Source organism: Mauremys mutica, chromosome 11, assembly GCF_020497125.1.
Source record: "Mauremys mutica isolate MM-2020 ecotype Southern chromosome 11, ASM2049712v1, whole genome shotgun sequence".
NCBI classification, from domain to species: Eukaryota; Metazoa; Chordata; order Testudines; family Geoemydidae; genus Mauremys; species Mauremys mutica.
Genome location: NC_059082.1, coordinates 6,484,744 through 6,503,639, shown reverse-complemented (window position 1 = coordinate 6,503,639; position 18,896 = coordinate 6,484,744). Strand labels below are relative to the sequence as shown.

General features: G+C 48.3%; 1 protein-coding gene across 3 annotated transcripts in view; it reads right to left on the bottom strand.

Moving 5' to 3' along the window:
- The window catches only part of IGDCC4 (immunoglobulin superfamily DCC subclass member 4), a 178,991-nt gene that overhangs the window by 93,174 nt on the left and 66,921 nt on the right, over positions 1–18,896 (bottom strand). For all 3 annotated transcript variants that reach the window (XM_044980919.1, XM_044980920.1, XM_044980921.1), the window contains one exon: positions 11,040–11,181. In XM_044980919.1, the coding sequence (XP_044836854.1) occupies positions 11,040–11,181 (142 nt within the window). The remainder of the gene's footprint in view (positions 1–11,039; positions 11,182–18,896) is intronic.

The following is an 18,896-nucleotide window of genomic DNA, read 5'->3' as shown; positions in this document are numbered from 1 at the left end:
GGCACAGGTTCTCTGTTCACTGAGCCAGCTGCATCTTCAGGCATCAGCTCCCCTCTCTTGTGTACGCTGGCGAATTCGAAGAGAGAGCATTTTAAGGCAGCTCAGCCAGGGAAGCGATGCTGTCACCGCGGGGCCCATCCTGCAGACCTTATTGACAGGAGTAATCTTGCTGGAGCCAGTGTGTCCACTCACGTGAGTCAGGGCTGCAGGACCAGGCCACGTGTGCCATTGCTGGGACAGTGTTATCCAGAGAGCCACCGTGGGGGCTCCTTGGCCGAATGCAGCAGCACTAAGCCAAACATTTCTCTCTCTCTACCGAGAGAGCTCCCCAGTGCAATGAGATTTATTTTTATCGCACATCTGCTCTGAGTGTGCGTAATTACTCTCAGCATATTTCAAACACCAGGCGAGGCATCTACCGGTTCCAAATATAGAAGTCAAACACACTTCCAAAAGCATATGGCTGAGATCCATTACGTAACCGCGTTCTGCTCTGCGAGGAAGGGTTCTGATCCTAGAGCCGCCTATCGAGATGGAAAATCCAGCTTACAAAAAACAACCAACCAACATCCCCAGAGGGAGTTTAACGCAATGAGCTCTCACGGCCGGTTCTCGGTAGCATGCCCAGTGTGTGGTGCTATACTACAAACTAAACAAGAGCGCCGAAAAGCTCACAGTCTAGGGGTCTGTCTACAATGACAGGCTATGTCAGAGGCTGGCTGCTCACATACCTATCCAGGTCCCCCAGGCAGCCTATGCTACAGAACCTTTCACTGCTGTTGTTATCCGAGCTAGTTAGATCAGAGCTAGCTCAGGTATGTCTACACATGCTGCAGTCACACCTCTGATTGCAGTGTAGACATATCGAAGAGGCACACTGACCGGAGGAGGGGTACCACATATAGGTAAACATGAAGATACATTGCCATGCCTGAGCCATCTATCTGTGTGTATGTGTTATGTAGACTATCCTCAATTATTCTCAGCCTTTAGGGGTTCTAACTGCACAAAGGGGAAGGGGTAATTGGGGCGAGTTACCATGTCTTAGCATAAAGAAAAACCCCAAGGTCACCAGCTATCCAATATGTTTAACACAACCATTTTTGAGAGCCCTAAAGTACAAAGACGGCTTCACAGTACAGCCACTACTAGGGACTGTATTTCCAACCCAAATGCAAGATAGTGACGTATTGCTCTCCCAAGGAAAGCACGGGCACACGAGATAAAGACGTCTTTACACTTTATCTTTCCCAGCAGATCTCAAAGCTTCCAGCTATTTGTGCTCACCACAGTCATGCTCGTCAACTAGAGACATCAAAAGACTTTGGGGTAGGTACTGTGATAAACTCAGGACAGACAGTTGCCAGAGGGGGGGGGGGGGGAGTCAGTCCCAGAGGGTTAAAAGGCCCTCCTCCTTATCAACTGAGAGGCAACTACAGGTCAAGCAGGTTCAGCTGAGAAAGGGTTACCAAGGTAGCAAATTAGAATCAGCTGAGGGGAGCTACCTGAGGGTAATTAGGATCAGCTGGTTCCAACTTGGAGCTGCCTGAGACCTTTTTAAACCCCTTCCTGGGAGGGAGGAAGGAAGGGGGGGGAAAGCAGAGAGAGAAGGAGCCTGGCTACCAGGAGTGTTGAAGCAGCAAGCCTCCCCAGGCAGAGTGGCAGGACGCTCTCCTACAAGGCAGGGAAAAAAATACTTTAATTAAGACTGGTGAGAAGACAGGGAACAGACTTCCCCTGAGTCCTAAGGGGGACTGCATTACCCTAGCCAGTCTCACCAGAGCTAAAAACAGCAGAGGCTGGGGAGACTGAGACGGGACTTTGCCACAGTACCGTATATACTCATTCATAAGCCAAATGTTTTTGGTTAAAAATGACGCACCAAAGAGCGGGGTTGGCTTATAAATGGGTCTACACCAAAATTTGATGATTTTAAACTCCATGGAATCATTGAATTGAATATGTAATACACTGTCGTTTTGTTTACCTGGAGTGTCTGCAGGCAGGGTAAAAGCACCCCCCAAAAAAAAAAAAAAAAAAATATGGAAGATGTAGTGAAGGCATTGGTGCAGGCCACTGCGGCCCAGCAAGAAGCTACCAGGGTGCAGATGGCTGCCCAGCAGGAGGCGGTACGAATGCAGCAGGAGACAAATCAACTCCTGATGAGCCAGGCAGCTCAGGATCGAGCCACCTTGCATGAGGTTGTGAACCAGCTAAAGGCCCTGACCACCCTAACGCACGGCCCCCATGGGACTCGGCCCCTGCACGCCAGCCGCTACTTACAGAAGATGACAGTGGATGATGACGTGGAGGCGTATCTCCTTGCGTTTGAGAGGACGGCCCGGCGGGAGGCCTGGCCCCAAGACCAGTGGGCCAGTATCCTGGCACCTTTTCTGTGTGGGGAAGCACAGAAAGCGTATTTTGATATGGCAACAGAAGCAGCTTCCGATTACTCCCAGCTAAAGGCGGAGATCCTGGCAAGGTCTGGCGTGACGACAGTTATAAGGGCGCAGAGGTTCCATGAGTGGAAATACCGAGCCAACAAAGCCCCGAGGTCCCAGCTGTTTGACCTGATCCATCTGGCCCGGAAGTGGCTGTGCCCCGAGACCCGCCGGCCGGAGGAAGTCGTGGAAACCATAGTTGTGGACAGGTACATGAGAGGGCTACCGCCGGACATACGAGGATGGGTCAGTCAAAATGATCCCTCCTCCTATGATGAGCTAGTTGCCCTTGTAGAGAGACGTCTAGCAGCACAGGAACTCTCTCGGACCACTGGGGAAGGGAGGCGCCAGGATAGGAGGCAAGGCTACGTACCAAGGGCCCGAGTTGCCATAGCTCCAGGCTGAACTATGGCAGGGAAGAAGGAGGACGAAGAGCAGCCAAAGTACTCGGAGGGACCTGGGGACTGGGAGAGAGAGACTCGGGGGGTAAGGCCCCACAGCCCAAAAATTAAGGGGCTGCCCCGAGGAGGGTACCGATGCTATGCATGTGGAGAGATAGGGCATATAGCTGCCCAATGCCCAAACCTAGAGGAGCCCATGCAATGCGACCTGGGAAATCTAGAAGAGTCATGTGACCTGATAAGCCTAGTAGGAGTAGCGATGGTCCCTCATAGATATACTAGGCAAGTTAAAATGAATGGTATAAAGACCACCGCGTTAGTAGACTCAGGAAGTGCAGTCACGCTGGTCTCGGGAAAGCTGGTCGGGTATGATCAACTATCCCGGGCCAAGCGCACAGGGATATCCTGTGTCCACGGGGATGTAAATTACTATCCGACCATCCGAGTGAAAATAGAGGTCCAAGGAAACCCCACTAAGGTGATGGCGGGGGTGGTCCCGAAACTCCCCTACCCAGTCCTCATAGGACGAGACTTCCCAGGGTTTGGCAGTCTACTTCCTGGAGAGGAGTCAGAAGAAGATAACACCCCAGAGAGCAATGGGGTGGCCTCAGTAGTTAGCAACCCCCCAGCCTTCCAAGAATTTGCCCAGGACTTATTCTCGCCCCCTGGGAAAACCAGGAAGACTCGGCGAGAAAGGAGGGCAGATAAGAGGAGGGGAACGAGCATCTTGGCCCAGAATCAGAAGCCTATACTCGTAGGGGAGAGAGTTGGCCCAACGGACGAGGGGACTGGGCAGGAGGTTGGGGAGCTAGTAGCCGGGCCCAGTTCCCCAGGGACCTCCCTTGAAGGGGAGGGGGAGATAGAACCCTCTGAGTTGGGGCAACTTGGAACTTCACTAGAGAATTTTGGACAGGATCAGGCCAATGATCCCGTATACCAGAACATTCGCAAAGAAGTAGTGGAGGTGAATGGGGTCCCTGTGGAAGGGAGAGCCAAGGGCCCAGGGCCGTATTATATGATCAAGAAGGATCTGCTGTACCGTGTTGTCCGTATCCAAGAGCAAGTCGTGGAACAGCTCCTAGTACCACAGAAACATCAGAGGGGCGTGATGGAGCTAGCTCACAGCCATTTGTTCGGGGGACATCTAGGGGTAGATAAAACCCTGGACCGAATTCTGCAGAGGTTTTTTTGGCCTGGAATATATGCAGCGGTCCGACGATATTGTGCCTCCTGTCCAGAATGCCAGTTACACGGGCCCCGACCCCGCTTAAGGGCACCTTTGGTACCTCTCCCGATTATTGAAGTCCCCTTTGAGCGGATAGCTATGGACCTAGTAGGGCCGTTAGAAAGATCAGCCCGGGGCCATCAGCACATACTGGTGGTGCTAGATTACGCCACCCGATACCCCGAGGCCATTCCCCTACGGAACACTACGTCCAAGACCATAGCTAAAGAATTAATCCAAATTTTCGCTAGAGTGGGAATACCCAAAGAGATCCTGACAGATCAAGGAACTCCCTTTGTGTCTAAATTAATGAAGGATCTATGTGCAATGCTCCACATAAGGACCCTAAGGACATCAGTCTATCATCCGCAGACTGATGGCCTCGTTGAGCGTTTTAATAGGACATTGAAGAACATGATACGAAAGGTGGTGAGCCGGGATGGGAGGAACTGGGACACCCTGCTACCGTACCTAATGTTTGCGATCAGGGAGGTGCCTCAGACTTCGACTGGGTTTTCCCCGTTCGAACTGTTATATGGTCGCCACCCCCGCGGCATACTGGACATTGCCAAAGAAAGTTGGGAAGAACAGCCGAACCCAGGGAGAAACGTCATCGAGCATGTGTTGCAGATGAAAGACAGGATAGCCCAAGTCACTCCCATAGTGCGGGAACACATGGAGAGAGCACAAGGGGCCCAACAAACATATTACAATCGCCAGGCGACGACCCGAAAATTCCAGGTGGGAGATCGGGTGATGGTACTCGTACCCACAGCAGAGAGCAAGCTCCTGGCCAGATGGCAGGGGCCATACGAGGTAATAGAAGCCGTTGGAGAGGTCGATTACAAAGTCCGACAGCCCGGACGCCGGAAGCTGGAACAAATCTATCATGTGAACCTGTTGAAACCTTGGCAAGACAGAGAAGCGCATGTGGTCACTATAGGGTCACCCCCTCCCGAGAGCAACCTGCCTGGCCAAGTGGGAATATCCCCAGAATTGACCTCTGACCAACGAGCGGAGGTGATCCACATGATTGAACGCAACCAGGACGTGTTCTCAGAAAAGCCAGGCAGGACTACTGAGGTTCACCATCACATCCTCACAGAGCCTGGAGTGAAGGTGAATGTAAAGCCATACCGGATCCCAGAGGCGAAAAGAGAAGAGATCAAGTCAGAAGTCAGGAAAATGTTGAAGTTAGGGGTCATTGAAGAGTCTCATAGCCAATGGTCAAGCCCAGTGGTCCTAGTACCTAAGCCGGATGGCAGTATGAGGTTTTGCAATGACTTCCGGAAACTGAATGAGGTGTCCCAATTTGATGCGTACCCTATACCCCGGATAGATGAGCTAATTGACCGACTGGGGAAAGCACGATTTTTGTCCACCCTTGACCTGACTAAGAGTTATTGGCAAATTCCCTTGGCCAGGGCTGACAAAGAGAAGACGGCCTTTTCAACTCCAGAGGGACTGTATCAATACACTGTCCTCCCGTTTGGTTTACATGGGGCTCCTGCCACCTTCCAACGACTCATGGACAAACTGTTACGCCCACATGGCAGGTATGCGGCCGCCTATCTTGATGACGTCATTATACATAGTCCGGATTGGGAGACGCACTTGGGGAAGGTGGAAGCAGTCCTGGACACCTTGAGGAAGGCAGGGCTGACTGCAAATCCCTCCAAATGCGCAATTGGGCTAGCAGAAGCCAAATACCTGGGATATATAATGGGGAGAGGTGTGGTAAAGCCCCAACTCAACAAGTTAGAGGCAATACAGAATTGGCCCCGACCTGTCCGGAAGAAACAGGTCAGAGCATTCCTGGGGCTGGTGGGGTACTACAGGCGGTTCATCCCCCACTTCGCCACCAGGGCATGCCCGCTAACTGACCTAACGAAAGCCCGTGGCCCAGATATAGTGAAATGGTCTAGCGCGGCTGAGGAGGCATTTGCAGATCTGCGGACCGCGCTCTGCACTGACCCAGTGCTGGTAGCTCCAGACTGGGAGAAGGAGTTTATCTTGCAAACGGATGCCTCAGAAGTTGGGTTGGGAGCGGTGCTTTCACAACTGGTTGGAGCGGAAGAACACCCCGTCCTGTTCCTCAGTAGGAAACTCCTGCCCAGGGAACGGAAATATGCCGTAGTTGAAAAGGAATGCCTGGCCGTAAAGTGGGCCATTGAAAGTCTTCGCTATTACCTACTCGGACGGAAGTTTACCCTTGTCACGGACCATGCTCCCCTGAAGTGGATGCACCACAACAAAGAGAAAAATGCGAGAGTGACCAGGTGGTTCCTGTCGCTACAACCCTTCCACTTCAGAGTACAACATAGGTCTGGAATCAAGCATGGCAACGCGGATGGCCTTTCAAGGGTACACTGTTTTGCCGACCCAAGTAGCCCAATCCTGTAGTGTTGAGCGGAGGGGGGGGGGGGGGGGAGATGTGTGATAAACTCAGGACAGACAGTTGCCAGAGGGGGGGGAGGAGTCAGTCCCAGAGGGTTAAAAGGCCCTCCTCCTTATCAACTGAGAGGCAACTACAGGTCAAGCAGGTTCAGCTGAGAAAGGGTTACCAAGGTAGCAAATTAGAATCAGCTGAGGGGAGCTACCTGAGGGTAATTAGGATCAGCTGGTTCCAACTTGGAGCTGCCTGAGACCTTTTTAAACCCCTTCCTGGGAGGGAGGAAGGAAGGGGGGGGAAAGCAGAGAGAGAAGGAGCCTGGCTACCAGGAGTGTTGAAGCAGCAAGCCTCCCCAGGCAGAGCGGCAGGACGCTCTCCTACAAGGCAGGGAAAAAAATACTTTAATTAAGACTGGTGAGAAGACAGGGAACAGACTTCCCCTGAGTCCTAAGGGGGACTGCATTACCCTAGCCAGTCTCACCAGAGCTAAAAACAGCAGAGGCTGGGGAGACTGAGACGGGACTTTGCCACAGTACCGTATATACTCATTCATAAGCCAAATGTTTTTGGTTAAAAATGACGCACCAAAGAGCGGGGTTGGCTTATAAATGGGTCTACACCAAAATTTGATGATTTTAAACTCCATGGAATCATTGAATTGAATATGTAATACACTGTCGTTTTGTTTACCTGGAGTGTCTGCAGGCATGGAGCCCTTCAGCTCCTTGTGGCCACCGTTTGCTGTTCCCAGCCAATGGGAGCTGCGGGAGCCACTTCCTGCAGCTCCCATTGGCTAGGAACGGCAAACCACGGCCGCAGGGAGCTGAGGGGCTCCATGCCTGCAGACGCTCCAGGTAAACAAAACGTCCCGACCCGCCAGCGGCTTACCCTGACAGGCCGGCAGCCAAAGTTTTCCAACCCCTGAAATATAGGGTCGGCTTATGAAAGGATTATACAGTTTTTGCTATTTTTGCCTATCCATTTTGGGGGGTCGGCTTATAAATGAACGGGCTAATGAACGGGTATATACAGTATTTATTTCCCACTGCGATGTAGCAAAGTTTGCCTAATGGTTCAGAATTTTAGGGAGACTCTAGCATTATCCTTTTTTTAGTACACAAAGAGCAGACGTAGCCTCTCTGTCCAAATGACCTTCATTGCAGGTTAGGATAAAAACAAAAAACAAAAGTAAAGTCTCCATAAAAACAGAGAACATTCTGCCAGTGAACTCGTGGCCCCACTGAAATCAATCGGAGTTTTGCCACCAACTTCCTCTAGGGTGAGCAGGTGTCTGGCTTTTGACTGGAACATGCAGTCAAAAACGGACCTGGGGGCTCCGGTCAGCACCGCCAATCAGCCTGTTAAAAGTCCGGTCGGCGGTGCTGCGCAGCTAAGGCAGGCTAGTCCCTACCTGTCCTGGCTCCACGCTGCACCCCGGAAGCAGCCAGCAGGTCCGGCTTCTAGGCGGGGGGCCACAGGGCTCCGCACACTGCCCCCGCCCCAAGCATTGGTTCCGCGCTCCCACTGGCCGGGAACCTTTTATTAGTTGATCAATTCTAACTCTACAAGTAGCTTTGCGTGTGAGGTGGCTCTCGAAATATTTTGGTCAAAGACAAAAACAAAAAACTGTCTCTCCTTCTTTGAAAAGTTGCCGACCCCTGACCTAGAGTTTTCTTCAGCCCGTCATACGTGACTTCACAGAGCTTGATCCAGTCATGTGTTCTTAATGTTGGTAAGAGGTAATAGTTCCGCTTTGTTTTCTTCAAACTGGTCCTTTTTTGATGGTCTCTTTCCCCTAAAGCTGTTTCATGGATTGTTGTCCTTAAATCTTCCCAAAATTCCTCTGCCTTCTCTGGTAATGGCTTCCCATGCATTCTAAGTTCAAAATCCTGGCATTTCCTCTGTTTTTTGGGGTTAATAGCACTGATCTTGAGCTTGCTCCTAGGTTTTGCTCTATGTAGCTTCTTGGCTGTAATCTTCACTTTGCTAATAATCAATGAGTGGTCAGTGTCACAATCAGCGCTGTGGAACGCGCAAGCGTTCTGCACTAAGGGTACGTCTTTCCTCCTGACGATAACAAGGTCTAATTGGTGCCAGTGGCCCGATTGTGGATGTTGCCATGACACTTTTTGGCAATCTTTTCCTGTAAAATATGAATTGGCAATGCACATTTGGTTTTGAGCACAGAATTCAAGAAGTCGTTGGCCATCTTTATTCATCTTGCCAATGCCAAAATGTCCTAGGCAATCTGGCCATGAGTGGTTGTCCACACCGACTCTTGCATTAAAGTCACCAAGGAGGAAAAGTTGCTCAGCTGACAGTATTCTTTTGATGCAAAGAGTTGTAAAATGTATCCTTTTCCTTGGGGCTAGATTTGAGTGTTGATGCATAGGCACTAATGATGTTCACAGAGCCAATGGTCGTCTGACGTTTAAGTGAGATGATAAGCTCTGACTTCCAAATGAGTGTTTCTAGGAGCTTTATCCACTTGTTTCTCACAGCGAAACCCACACCGAGCAGATGATTTTCTTTGCTGCTTTTACCTTGCCAAAAGAAGGTGTCAGTGGCTTCTTGGACAGAACCAACATCTGCAAGTCTTGTTTCCTGGAGTGCTGCAATGTCAACACTGAGTTTGTACAGCTCACGGTCTATCAAATCTGACTTCCATATGCCTGTGTATTGTAGGTCATCGTTGTCTGTCAGACAGGGCACAAATGGATGCACTTCCAAAGGTCCAGTCAGATGCCTCCACAAAGGTGAGCTGAAAAAATCAGTGGCCAGCTTAAGGCTTGCCTGGAATCTGGTATTGCAGAGAGATTCTGGGTTAATGCTGCCATTGGGTCCTGGCACCCATCTGTGTCAGCTAAGCTTGCCCAGCATTCTGAGACCCCCTAGGCACAAGGGGGATGGCTGATGGACGGAGCAAACGTTCCGTGGCCAGCACTTCCTTGGGCACACTTAATTCTTTCAAAAGTCGATTGTATAAAGTCAACAACAGAAAGCAAATCTCCCTGAAATAGTATATTAGCTAAACATGATTTAAAAGCAAGATCTGAAGCCAACGATTATGTCTGGCTGTTACAAGGAAAGCAATTTTCAAGCCGCCTATGTTGAAAGCAATCTCCACGCAAGTAATTTCGCAACATCCATCGAGCTGTCATATTAAAAAGCCATTGCCCTATCTATGGCATGCTTCCCTCCCCACCCTCACCCCACCTTTTTTTTTTTTTTTAAACACTTGTTTTTCTTCTCATACAAAGCAACAACCTCCCACAAGCTTCAGATCGCCGCATGACAGCCTCAAGGATATAAACAGTTATTCTTACAGAAACAGCCTTTGTTCCCAAATCATTTCTGAATCTTGTTGGGTCTTTTTTAATCCTTTTTTCCCTTTAACTTTCCTCTCGGGGGGAATGACTCTTCCTGCGGAAAATGAAACCTACCAAACTTTAAGGGACTAAAGGATAATGTCATCGCTAGATCCAGAGAGAGCTATGAAGTCTGCAGAACAGGGTGACCAGACAGCAAGTGTGAAAAATCGGGACGGTGGTGGGGGGTAATAGGAGCCTATATAAGAAAAAGACCCCAAAAACCGGGACTGTCCCTATAAAATCGGGACATCTGGTCACCCTAGCCACTAGCCCCCGGGGTCCTCCTCTCGTTCCCACACTACACACACTTTGATTAAGACAAAGGAGCAGGGCAGAACGAATTTCTTTTTTTAATTTTGTATATATTTTGCTAACAGAAAGTCCATGTTCTGCCTGGATCGTCCCAGAGGATCTATTAACAGAATCTTTAAGCCCTTGTTAAACCTCTGAGGGAAACAGATTGAGAAAGAGAGTTTGGAAATGTCTTCAGAACCAAACTTTGCATTCAGCGCCACCTGTGAAACACCACATCCCAAGCTGCACAGCTTAGTGGCAGCCACGCAGTCTCAGTTGGCCATGGATTTATGACAAAACACCACCTTCGGCACCAACTCTGCAAAGACTCACACGCTTGACTCTACGCACGGCAAATAGGCAGTCAATGGGGATACTCACTATGCAGGAAGTTAAGCACGTCCTTAAATCTTTGCAGGACCAAAAACTTGGCAAAATATCAAATATCTGCATTTCCCTGACACTCTTTACGCTATTTGTCTCCTTTGTTATTTCTCTCCGTTGCCAGAGTGTCCAAGTCCCAGCCAATCATTAAACACACTGAATGGGCAAAAGGATACTTACCAACTGTCAAGAGTTCACACAGCCCCTGATGAATAGACATCCGGCACTCATTGACATTTTTGGTTATTAGTCAATTTCACTTCTATGAAATTATCCTTTGCAACTTATACATTAGCTCTAATGCAGCAAATACTGCAGGGGAAGGCTATTCGGGGGGAAGGGCAGTTTCTTTTCTTTTTTCAAAGTTTTATGGATACATTTATGTTGGTTCTGAGAACATTTGTCCTTACAAAGTCTAAATTTTAGGTCCAAAACTGCCCTGGCACCACCCCTTAAATTCCAGATTTTTATAGAAGACACTCGGCTCTTAATTTTTTTATTATTAACCCAAGAAAAACACTGGCCACTCACCTGGGCTCTGCAGGAACAGCCGCTTGATCCTTCTCCCAGGTGATGACAGGGGAGGGCAATCCTTCGATCCGACACTCAAATCGGGCCATACCATTTTCTTCCACTGTCTGAGACTCTGGCTGCTGAAAAAAACGTGATAAACCTGGAAAAAAGAAGAGAGTTAATGCCTTGAAATTTGTGCTCTGAGAAACAAACACATTTTCAGTCGTTTGAGAAGCTGTATCAGAAGAGAAGAGAATTCATGTTTTCTAACACTCACGAATCTATAATAACGCAATGTATAAGCTAGGAAGACTCCTATTATGTGGTAAAACTTGGCACTACAAAATGACCAGGCCGGACAAGAGAAATGTAATTCCTCGCTGTCCTCCAACCCGCTAGCTGGCATGCCCTTAACAAGCCTGGGTGTGTTACCAGAGGCATCTGAACATGCAAATTGGCCTCCTGCCTCATTTTTGCTGTAAATGTAACCGAATGGCAGAAGCAGCAGGTCATTTGTCTGCCTGCCCAACTGCTTTGCTAAATGGCCCTTCAGTTTCCAGTCATCCCGTTAGAAGTGGGGAGAACGATACTTTCTTGACAGACAACCAAATCTGAGACCCAGCTTGTTATTGGATGAGCCACAAAATTTGTGCAGAGAAGGGTGAATTTCACCCGTTCAGCTCTGCCCAGCACAAGTGTTATATATACGAGTGTAAAGCAGGAGAACCCACTTGTGCATTAATTGATGTTACACTAGCACCTGGAGGCCACACCCAAGGTCAGGCCCCCTGGGCTAGGCACTGCATCGACACAGTGAGAGACACTCTCTGCCCCGGAGAGTTTGTAAGCGATGGGAGTATTATTAGAGCCATTGTACAGATGGAAAGCTGAGGCACTGAAAGGTGAAGGGACTGGCCCAAGGTCACATGGGGGGTGTGGCAGAGCCAGGGGCTGAAACCTGCCCGCTGAGTGCCAATCCAGTGCTTTATCCACAAGGCCGTTCTGCCTCTCAGCAAGGAGCTGATTTGCCGTGAGGCCTGCTTTAGCAGGAGTGAGGTGACAGAGGAGCGCCTGTACCTAAATGCCTGGTTACAATGAAAAGTGATGTGCTTCCCTCCTAAAACACACCCAACCCCGGCTCCCTTTGTCACATTTTGCTCCTTAGAGTAAGGGGCTTGAGACCTGCTTCTGCTCTTGTTTCTACCCTCTTTCACCCATGGTTAGTGTCTATTCAGACCTGCCCTGGTGCCCGATCCTTCTCCCACTAAAGTGCATGGCAAAACTCCCACTGAGTTCAGTGCTGCAAGATCAGTGCCCCGGATCACAGCTATTTTCTGCTCACTGTCCCGCATCGCACAAGGAACTGCAGGATCAAGAACACAGAAATGAGCACTGGTATATAAATTTGGCCAGGCTATTACATAATGCATCACTAAAATGTCTTAGTCACACAATAGACTTTTGAACACAACACGCCGGCATCCTTAATAGGCTGTGGAAGGTTTTTATTCTCTTCAACCAGAAGAGTTAGAATTTATTTTAAACGCATCTCCATTAAACTGCCTATGACTAAACCTATCCTGCCTTACAAATGCTTTGTGCCGTCCTAGAACACAAATGACAGTAGCACCATAATGCACAGCAAAGGTCTGAGCTAGAAAATATGGAACGCTGTTGCTATGCCAAGCATAAAATTGTACTCAGCAGGCTCAAATTTATCTGCCAAGAGTAATTCTAACATTAGTGTGAAATTATTTGTTAGGCTGATTTCTTACTCTCCCCTAGGCCGCAATGTTTCTAACAGGACCCACGCAATGCAGCGGGATCCAAGCACACTTTAAGGCCCTCCCCTTTGGGCGTTGATTTCTGCTGGCTGTGTGGTGAAAGGAGAAATCACGAGTCAAAGCAAATGCAGTGGGACTTGGCTGGAGAAAGAGCCGGGTAAGAACTGTTCCTCTGCGGGGTAGCACCGCACGTTGCTAGGAGTCCCCCTGAATTCAGGAAGGACAGTACTCCTCAGGGGATGTCAGCGTTTCAAAATCTGGCCCTGAGGTCGGATCCAGGGCCGAAGCCTGCACAGCACCATTCACCATTTTACCACAATGCCATTTTTCATGGGCCCGGGGTCAGGAACTGGTTAAGCCCTCCAGGAATACACTCCAGTGGAAAAATGAATGGTGGAGCACTGTGGGCATTGAAGGGGCAAGGTGACTGGCATGGAACGGTGAAAGACATGAATGTATTCAGCATTATTCAAACCACTCTGGCAGGTTTAGATGGAAGTTTTCATTCAGCCTTGCAAATCTGTCATGAAAATTGACCAGCCCAGCCATAAAACCTACTTTCCCTCCCTTCCCAGGATGATGGTTAGAACGAAAAACTTCGTATTTTACTCTCCAGTCGCCGAAGTTACACACTGCAGGTGAGGGAGCGCCGTTCTGCAAGGCTGCCTTAACACCAAACGGCAACACACGCTGCACGTTTACTAATGGCACATTCAAACCAAGCACACGACCCTCCACTGACATTTTACACTCAGCTGGAGCTAAGCCCCCTCTGATCACACTTTTAACCCTGTCTCGAGAGGTGACTGCGGTACAGTGACATGCCTCTACCCCACCCTTCTCAGTCCCATCAGCGCAGAAGACTCTGAGCTTGGAGAGATTCCCTGCCGGAGACATTATATCCTGGTCAGAAAATGCAGTCTATGCCTGGAATTTCAGCCGTCTCAAAACGACTCTCTGGTCTTTTGCGCTGCCTTTTGCTACCAAATTCTGTCTCCGTTTATTTTCTACCTTTGTTCCTTTTATAATTATTAGTATTTATTTTTGGATGGTGGCATCCAGAGGCCTCAGCTGAGACTGGGGCCCCATTGGAACATTATAGAAACCCACTGTAACACAACCCCAGCCAGAACAGCTTACACTCAAAATAGACAAGACTAGCAAAGAGTGGGAGGGGAAACTGAGGCCTAGAGAGATGAAGTGACTTGCCAGAGGTCACCTAGCAGGCTAGTAGCAGAGCTCGGAATGGAACCCAGATCTCCTGAGCCCTAGCCCAATGCCCTCTCCATGCTGCCTGGCTCAGTTTTGTAGATCTGCTCCTGCTTCTCTCGCACACACCTATCTCCCAGCGACTAGAAACGATAGGCAGAGCCTTTGACCTTTAGTCTTCTGCTTCCAGGTCAGGTAATATCTGGTGACTGTCCTGTGGCCTGTGTGTGCAATGAGTCGGTAGTCTCAGCAGGGGTCCCCCAAAACCCCCCTGCAATAACTGAAGCGGTAGTAGGCAATCTGTTCCATCACCAATGGAGCAAGTAGTGAAACTACCCTCTCATGCTGGAGGTGCTCATTCCAGGATGGGTTAGAAGGAAACTGGGACAGCCAGTCTGGGATCTTTCCTCAACACTTAAAATGTTTTATGACTCTTTTGGGGGGGGGAAAGTGACTCCAATTCTGCATGTCCTTTAATATCAGTGGACGTGCAATTTAACTACAACTACTATTCCTTTAAGCAACTGGAACGTAGGCGAGACAAGCCTACAAGCAAGTTTGTTTCTACTCCTATTTGTAAGCTCGTGTGACCCTCCTAACACAATTGCACTACACCCGTTTAGATTACACATCATGCATATAACGTGGCACTTTGACAGCCATTTTCAGCTTCTGCCGGCAGAAACGTGATACACTACAGCACCATTCCTTCCAGACACAGCAAATATGTTCACCCAACAGCTACAATTACTGTAATTTTATAGACCATCCCTTGCAAAACTGTTTAAAGTAAATTAACAGCTTTCACAAATGTCGTGATTAACAGGTAGAGCAAAAACAATACACTCCATAGTTTCACTTTGAGGATATTTAGGGCTCTGAGAAACCTGCCAATCTAATTAATTGACTAAACATCTATTTACATAGTAAACAGACTTGAACTAGAAGTCATCACAGATCAACCAGGTCTCATGTGTAACAGTAATCCCTAAAATCAGTGTATTGACTCTCCCATGTGGCCAGGGTATAACTTTTTGTATCCTGATTCATGGCATGTGATTGACACCAGTAAATAAAGATCAGCCTCTTACTCCAGCCCTCTTGTATGACATATGCAGTGTTGCTGTAGCCCCATCAGTCCCAGGATATTAGAGAGACAAGGTGGGTGAGGTAATATCTTTTATTGGACCAACTTCTACTGGAGAGAGAGAGACAAGTTTTCAGGCCCAGACCTGAGGAAGAGCTCTGTGTGGCTCAAAAGCTTCTCTCTCTCACCAACAGAAGTTGGTCCAATAAAATATACTGCCTCACCCACCTTGTCTCTCTTGCATGTCAGCATTGACTATGTTGTGTCCGAACCGTTGACAAAAATGAGGTCACCTGACTCCGTTTGTTTGGAAATAAAGCTGCCAGAGAAGTCCACGAAGTGCTACCAAATTTCCCAGGGAGCATTGCAGAGAACTCAGAGAGGGTGAAATATCCCACGCTGCTGCATGCGGCAGGGTTCACTGTCCGCTGTCTCCAGTGGCCACTGCTACATCATCTACGCTACGAAGACTGAATTCAAAGCCCAGCCCTACAGCAAACATAGTTCCCTAGATGCCATCAGCCGGCTAGGGCTACTTCTGAACCCAGCTGGCAAAAGAAGAAATCCAAGCAACTATCTACCACCTTTCCCATTTAGAAAAGGACAGATTACATGCCACATACACATTTGGATTCCTGGATCTAGGTGGTCCCATCAGAGGACAAGTCTGAATTCGACAGCACAATTCTATTGGGCCATTGGTCTGGAATGGAAACTGGCCAAACATTGGACAGAAGCGTGCGCTCTCCTTCCTTCCAGGACTTGGGTGCAGAAAGACACAGGCATCTGAGAATTCTGCATCAAGGAAGAACATCCTTCCGCTGCCGTTGTCTTTCATTCTCTGAAAGGCAGCAAGATTTCAGAAGAATGTAAAGGTTCTGTGCAGGACGTCTGCAATCTGCTGACTCCAGTAGCTGAACCTGGGGATAAAATGGCTTTCTATGATGTGAGTCTGTCCAAAGGCAGCAGAGATTTAAATGCCGCCTGCTTCTGTAGGGTTAATGAAATCCAAAGGCCGCATAAAATGGAGCATTGGTTCAGGTGCAATTTTTGGTCCTATGTCAGCCCCCAAGGCTGTAACCATAGAGATTTGCTGCCATGCTGTGAAGATGTCAGAAGTACAACCTGCCACAACACTTGAGAACAGCACCATCTTTCTGAAGGAAAAAGGAGAGGATCACAGCTGCATCAAAACAAAGGTGTCATAATTATACCGTCAGCTTCAGAAACCTTTCTAGCCCTGAAGCCTGCCTGTGGAACAGCCGGGGTCTTTTGCACCCAGGCCACTGCAATGGCTGATCATCTGAGAAAGCTGCTCAGAACCTCCTAGTCACCCCGTCCCAAAACAGAAGTGTGGGAACGTGCCCGATGAAATTAAAAAGCATTTGAACCAAATAACGAGACGAGTTTATTTTTAACGGCAATACAGAAAGAAACCACACAACTCTCTGTCCCAGGATACTGTTGAGACTTACCGAGTTTCAAAAACGTTCCGACGTTTCTAACAATAATATCGGCAGTTGCAATTACACTAGTGAAGATACAAATCCTACAGGCTTTCAATACTGGGGCTTCAGGGTATATAATGAGCTCTCCAGCTTGGGAGCCAGGAGGGAATTTCCCCTTTGCTATACCACTGCACAATTATGCACATTGTGCAGGTTTCCACCTTTCTTTAAAGCAGGGATAGGCAACCTATGGCACACGTGACAAAGGCGGCAAGCGAGCTGATTTTCAGTGGCACTCACACTGCCCGGGTCCTGGCCACCGGTCCGGGGGGCTCTGCATTTTAATTTAATTTTAAAGGAAGCTTCTTAAACATTTTAAAAACCTTATTTACTGTACATACAACAATAGTTTAGTTATATATTATAGCCTGATAGAAAGAGACCTTCTAAAAACGTTAAAATGTATTACTGGCAGGTGAAACCTTAAATGAGAGTGAATAAATGAAGACTCAGCACACCACTTATAATAAATAAAATAAAATAAATAAATAATAATTGGAGATATACCAATCTCCTAGAACTGGAAGGGACCTTGAAAGGTCATTGAGTCCAGCCTGCTGCCTTCACTAGCAGGACAAAGTACTGATTTTTGCCCCAGATCCCTAAATGGCCCCCTCAGGGATTGAACTCACAACCCTGGGTTTAGCAGGCCAATGTTCAAACCACTGAGCTACCCTCCCCGCCAACCTTCTGAAAGGTTGCCGACCCCTGCTTTAAAGCATCCAGTCTCAGCCAGTCAGGCAGGATGCTGGGCTATGTGACTCCAGGCTCTTTTCTGATGGAGAAATTCTTATGGCTTTACATAGGACAGGTAGCCCATACAGCTTGGCAAACCAGATCCCACAAAGGAGACGAGCTTCTGTCAGACTTGTCCTCTTCTCTTGTAACAATAGCTGGCGCAACCCCATAAATTAAGGGGAAAAATGCTAGGTCCTTCCTGCTGATGCTGCATTCCTTGTCACCTGGCCAGGCCTGAACATAGCTTCCAAACTTAATCTCTTTCACACGTTCCTGGTGAGACAGACTGTCTCCTCTGACCGGTCCCTTTGAGACTCTCGACTCATTTCCGTCTGATACTTTCCCTTTTCCAGTGTGGGAGCCAAAAGCCCTTAAATGTCACAGTGGTCCCAAATTTCTGGGACTATTTGGAGAAAGGCACGGACTGTCTCCACAACCACTGTCTCAGGTTTCCAGCAGAATCCCTGCGAGTGGCTGACTGACTCCACAGGAGACATGTGACCTGACCGGCCCACTTCGCTAGTGCACACTCTGGGGAGTGAAATAGACCATGCAATAGATTTCTAGGCAGCAAAGATGATCTGCTTAAAGCACAGGACTGGGAGGCAGGAGGAGATGTGGTCCATCCCAGGCTCTGCTACATGCTTGATGTGGGACTTTCAGCAAGTCATTTAAGACTCATCCAACTCCCAGTAAAGCCACAGTCTTGACACTGATTTCAGTGGGTGTTTGACCAACCCTCCTAGCTTTAGTGCTTCACTCTGCTGGTATTTACCTACCGCACATGGCATCATGAAGCTAAGTTCATGATAAGCACCTGGAGATCTCTGGATGCTTTATGAGGGCCAAGAACTGTCATTTTTTATTATTATTATTATTATTAGCATCATCCTATTGATTAAAAAAGAGTCCCCGAGCCACATTCAGGATCTGCAGCACAGACTCATCTCACGACAGAAACACACCACCTTCCAGGAGAAAAAGGTTGCTGGCTGACGACTTCTCTCCCTCGTCTTTCAGACAAGTCTTGTTCTATCGCCTACCATTAATCAGCCATGGCCGACGCAATCAGCATGAAGAATAACTCCACCTGCACGTAAACAAGTTCTGATCGACCACGGCGCTCTATTCCGCTTGCACAGAAACAGATCCCTTGGAATACTCCGCTCACACGAAACGAATGCTAATGTCGCAAACGCTTCTCTCCAGCCTGCAAAACAAAATGAGCTGGGGGATGCATTTCATTAATCAACTTCCTCGTCACCCTCGATTCAGAAATAAATATGTTATGTCAGGTGCAAATGCTCGCTGAAGCAGCAGCACTTTCCCCGGGGCAGATGGTAATAAAATGAGACATATGAATGCACACACGAGGAGCGACAAGTCTTAGATAGTTCATCTGAATTTGGATGCCATGGGATAGAGCATGGTGGAAGATGGGGGGGATTGAGGAGGGGGAGTGTCTTTCCCCATATTCTTACAAATATCCATTTCTAAAGATCTAGAAACAAAAATTTGGGATTTTTTTTTAATATATATATATATATAT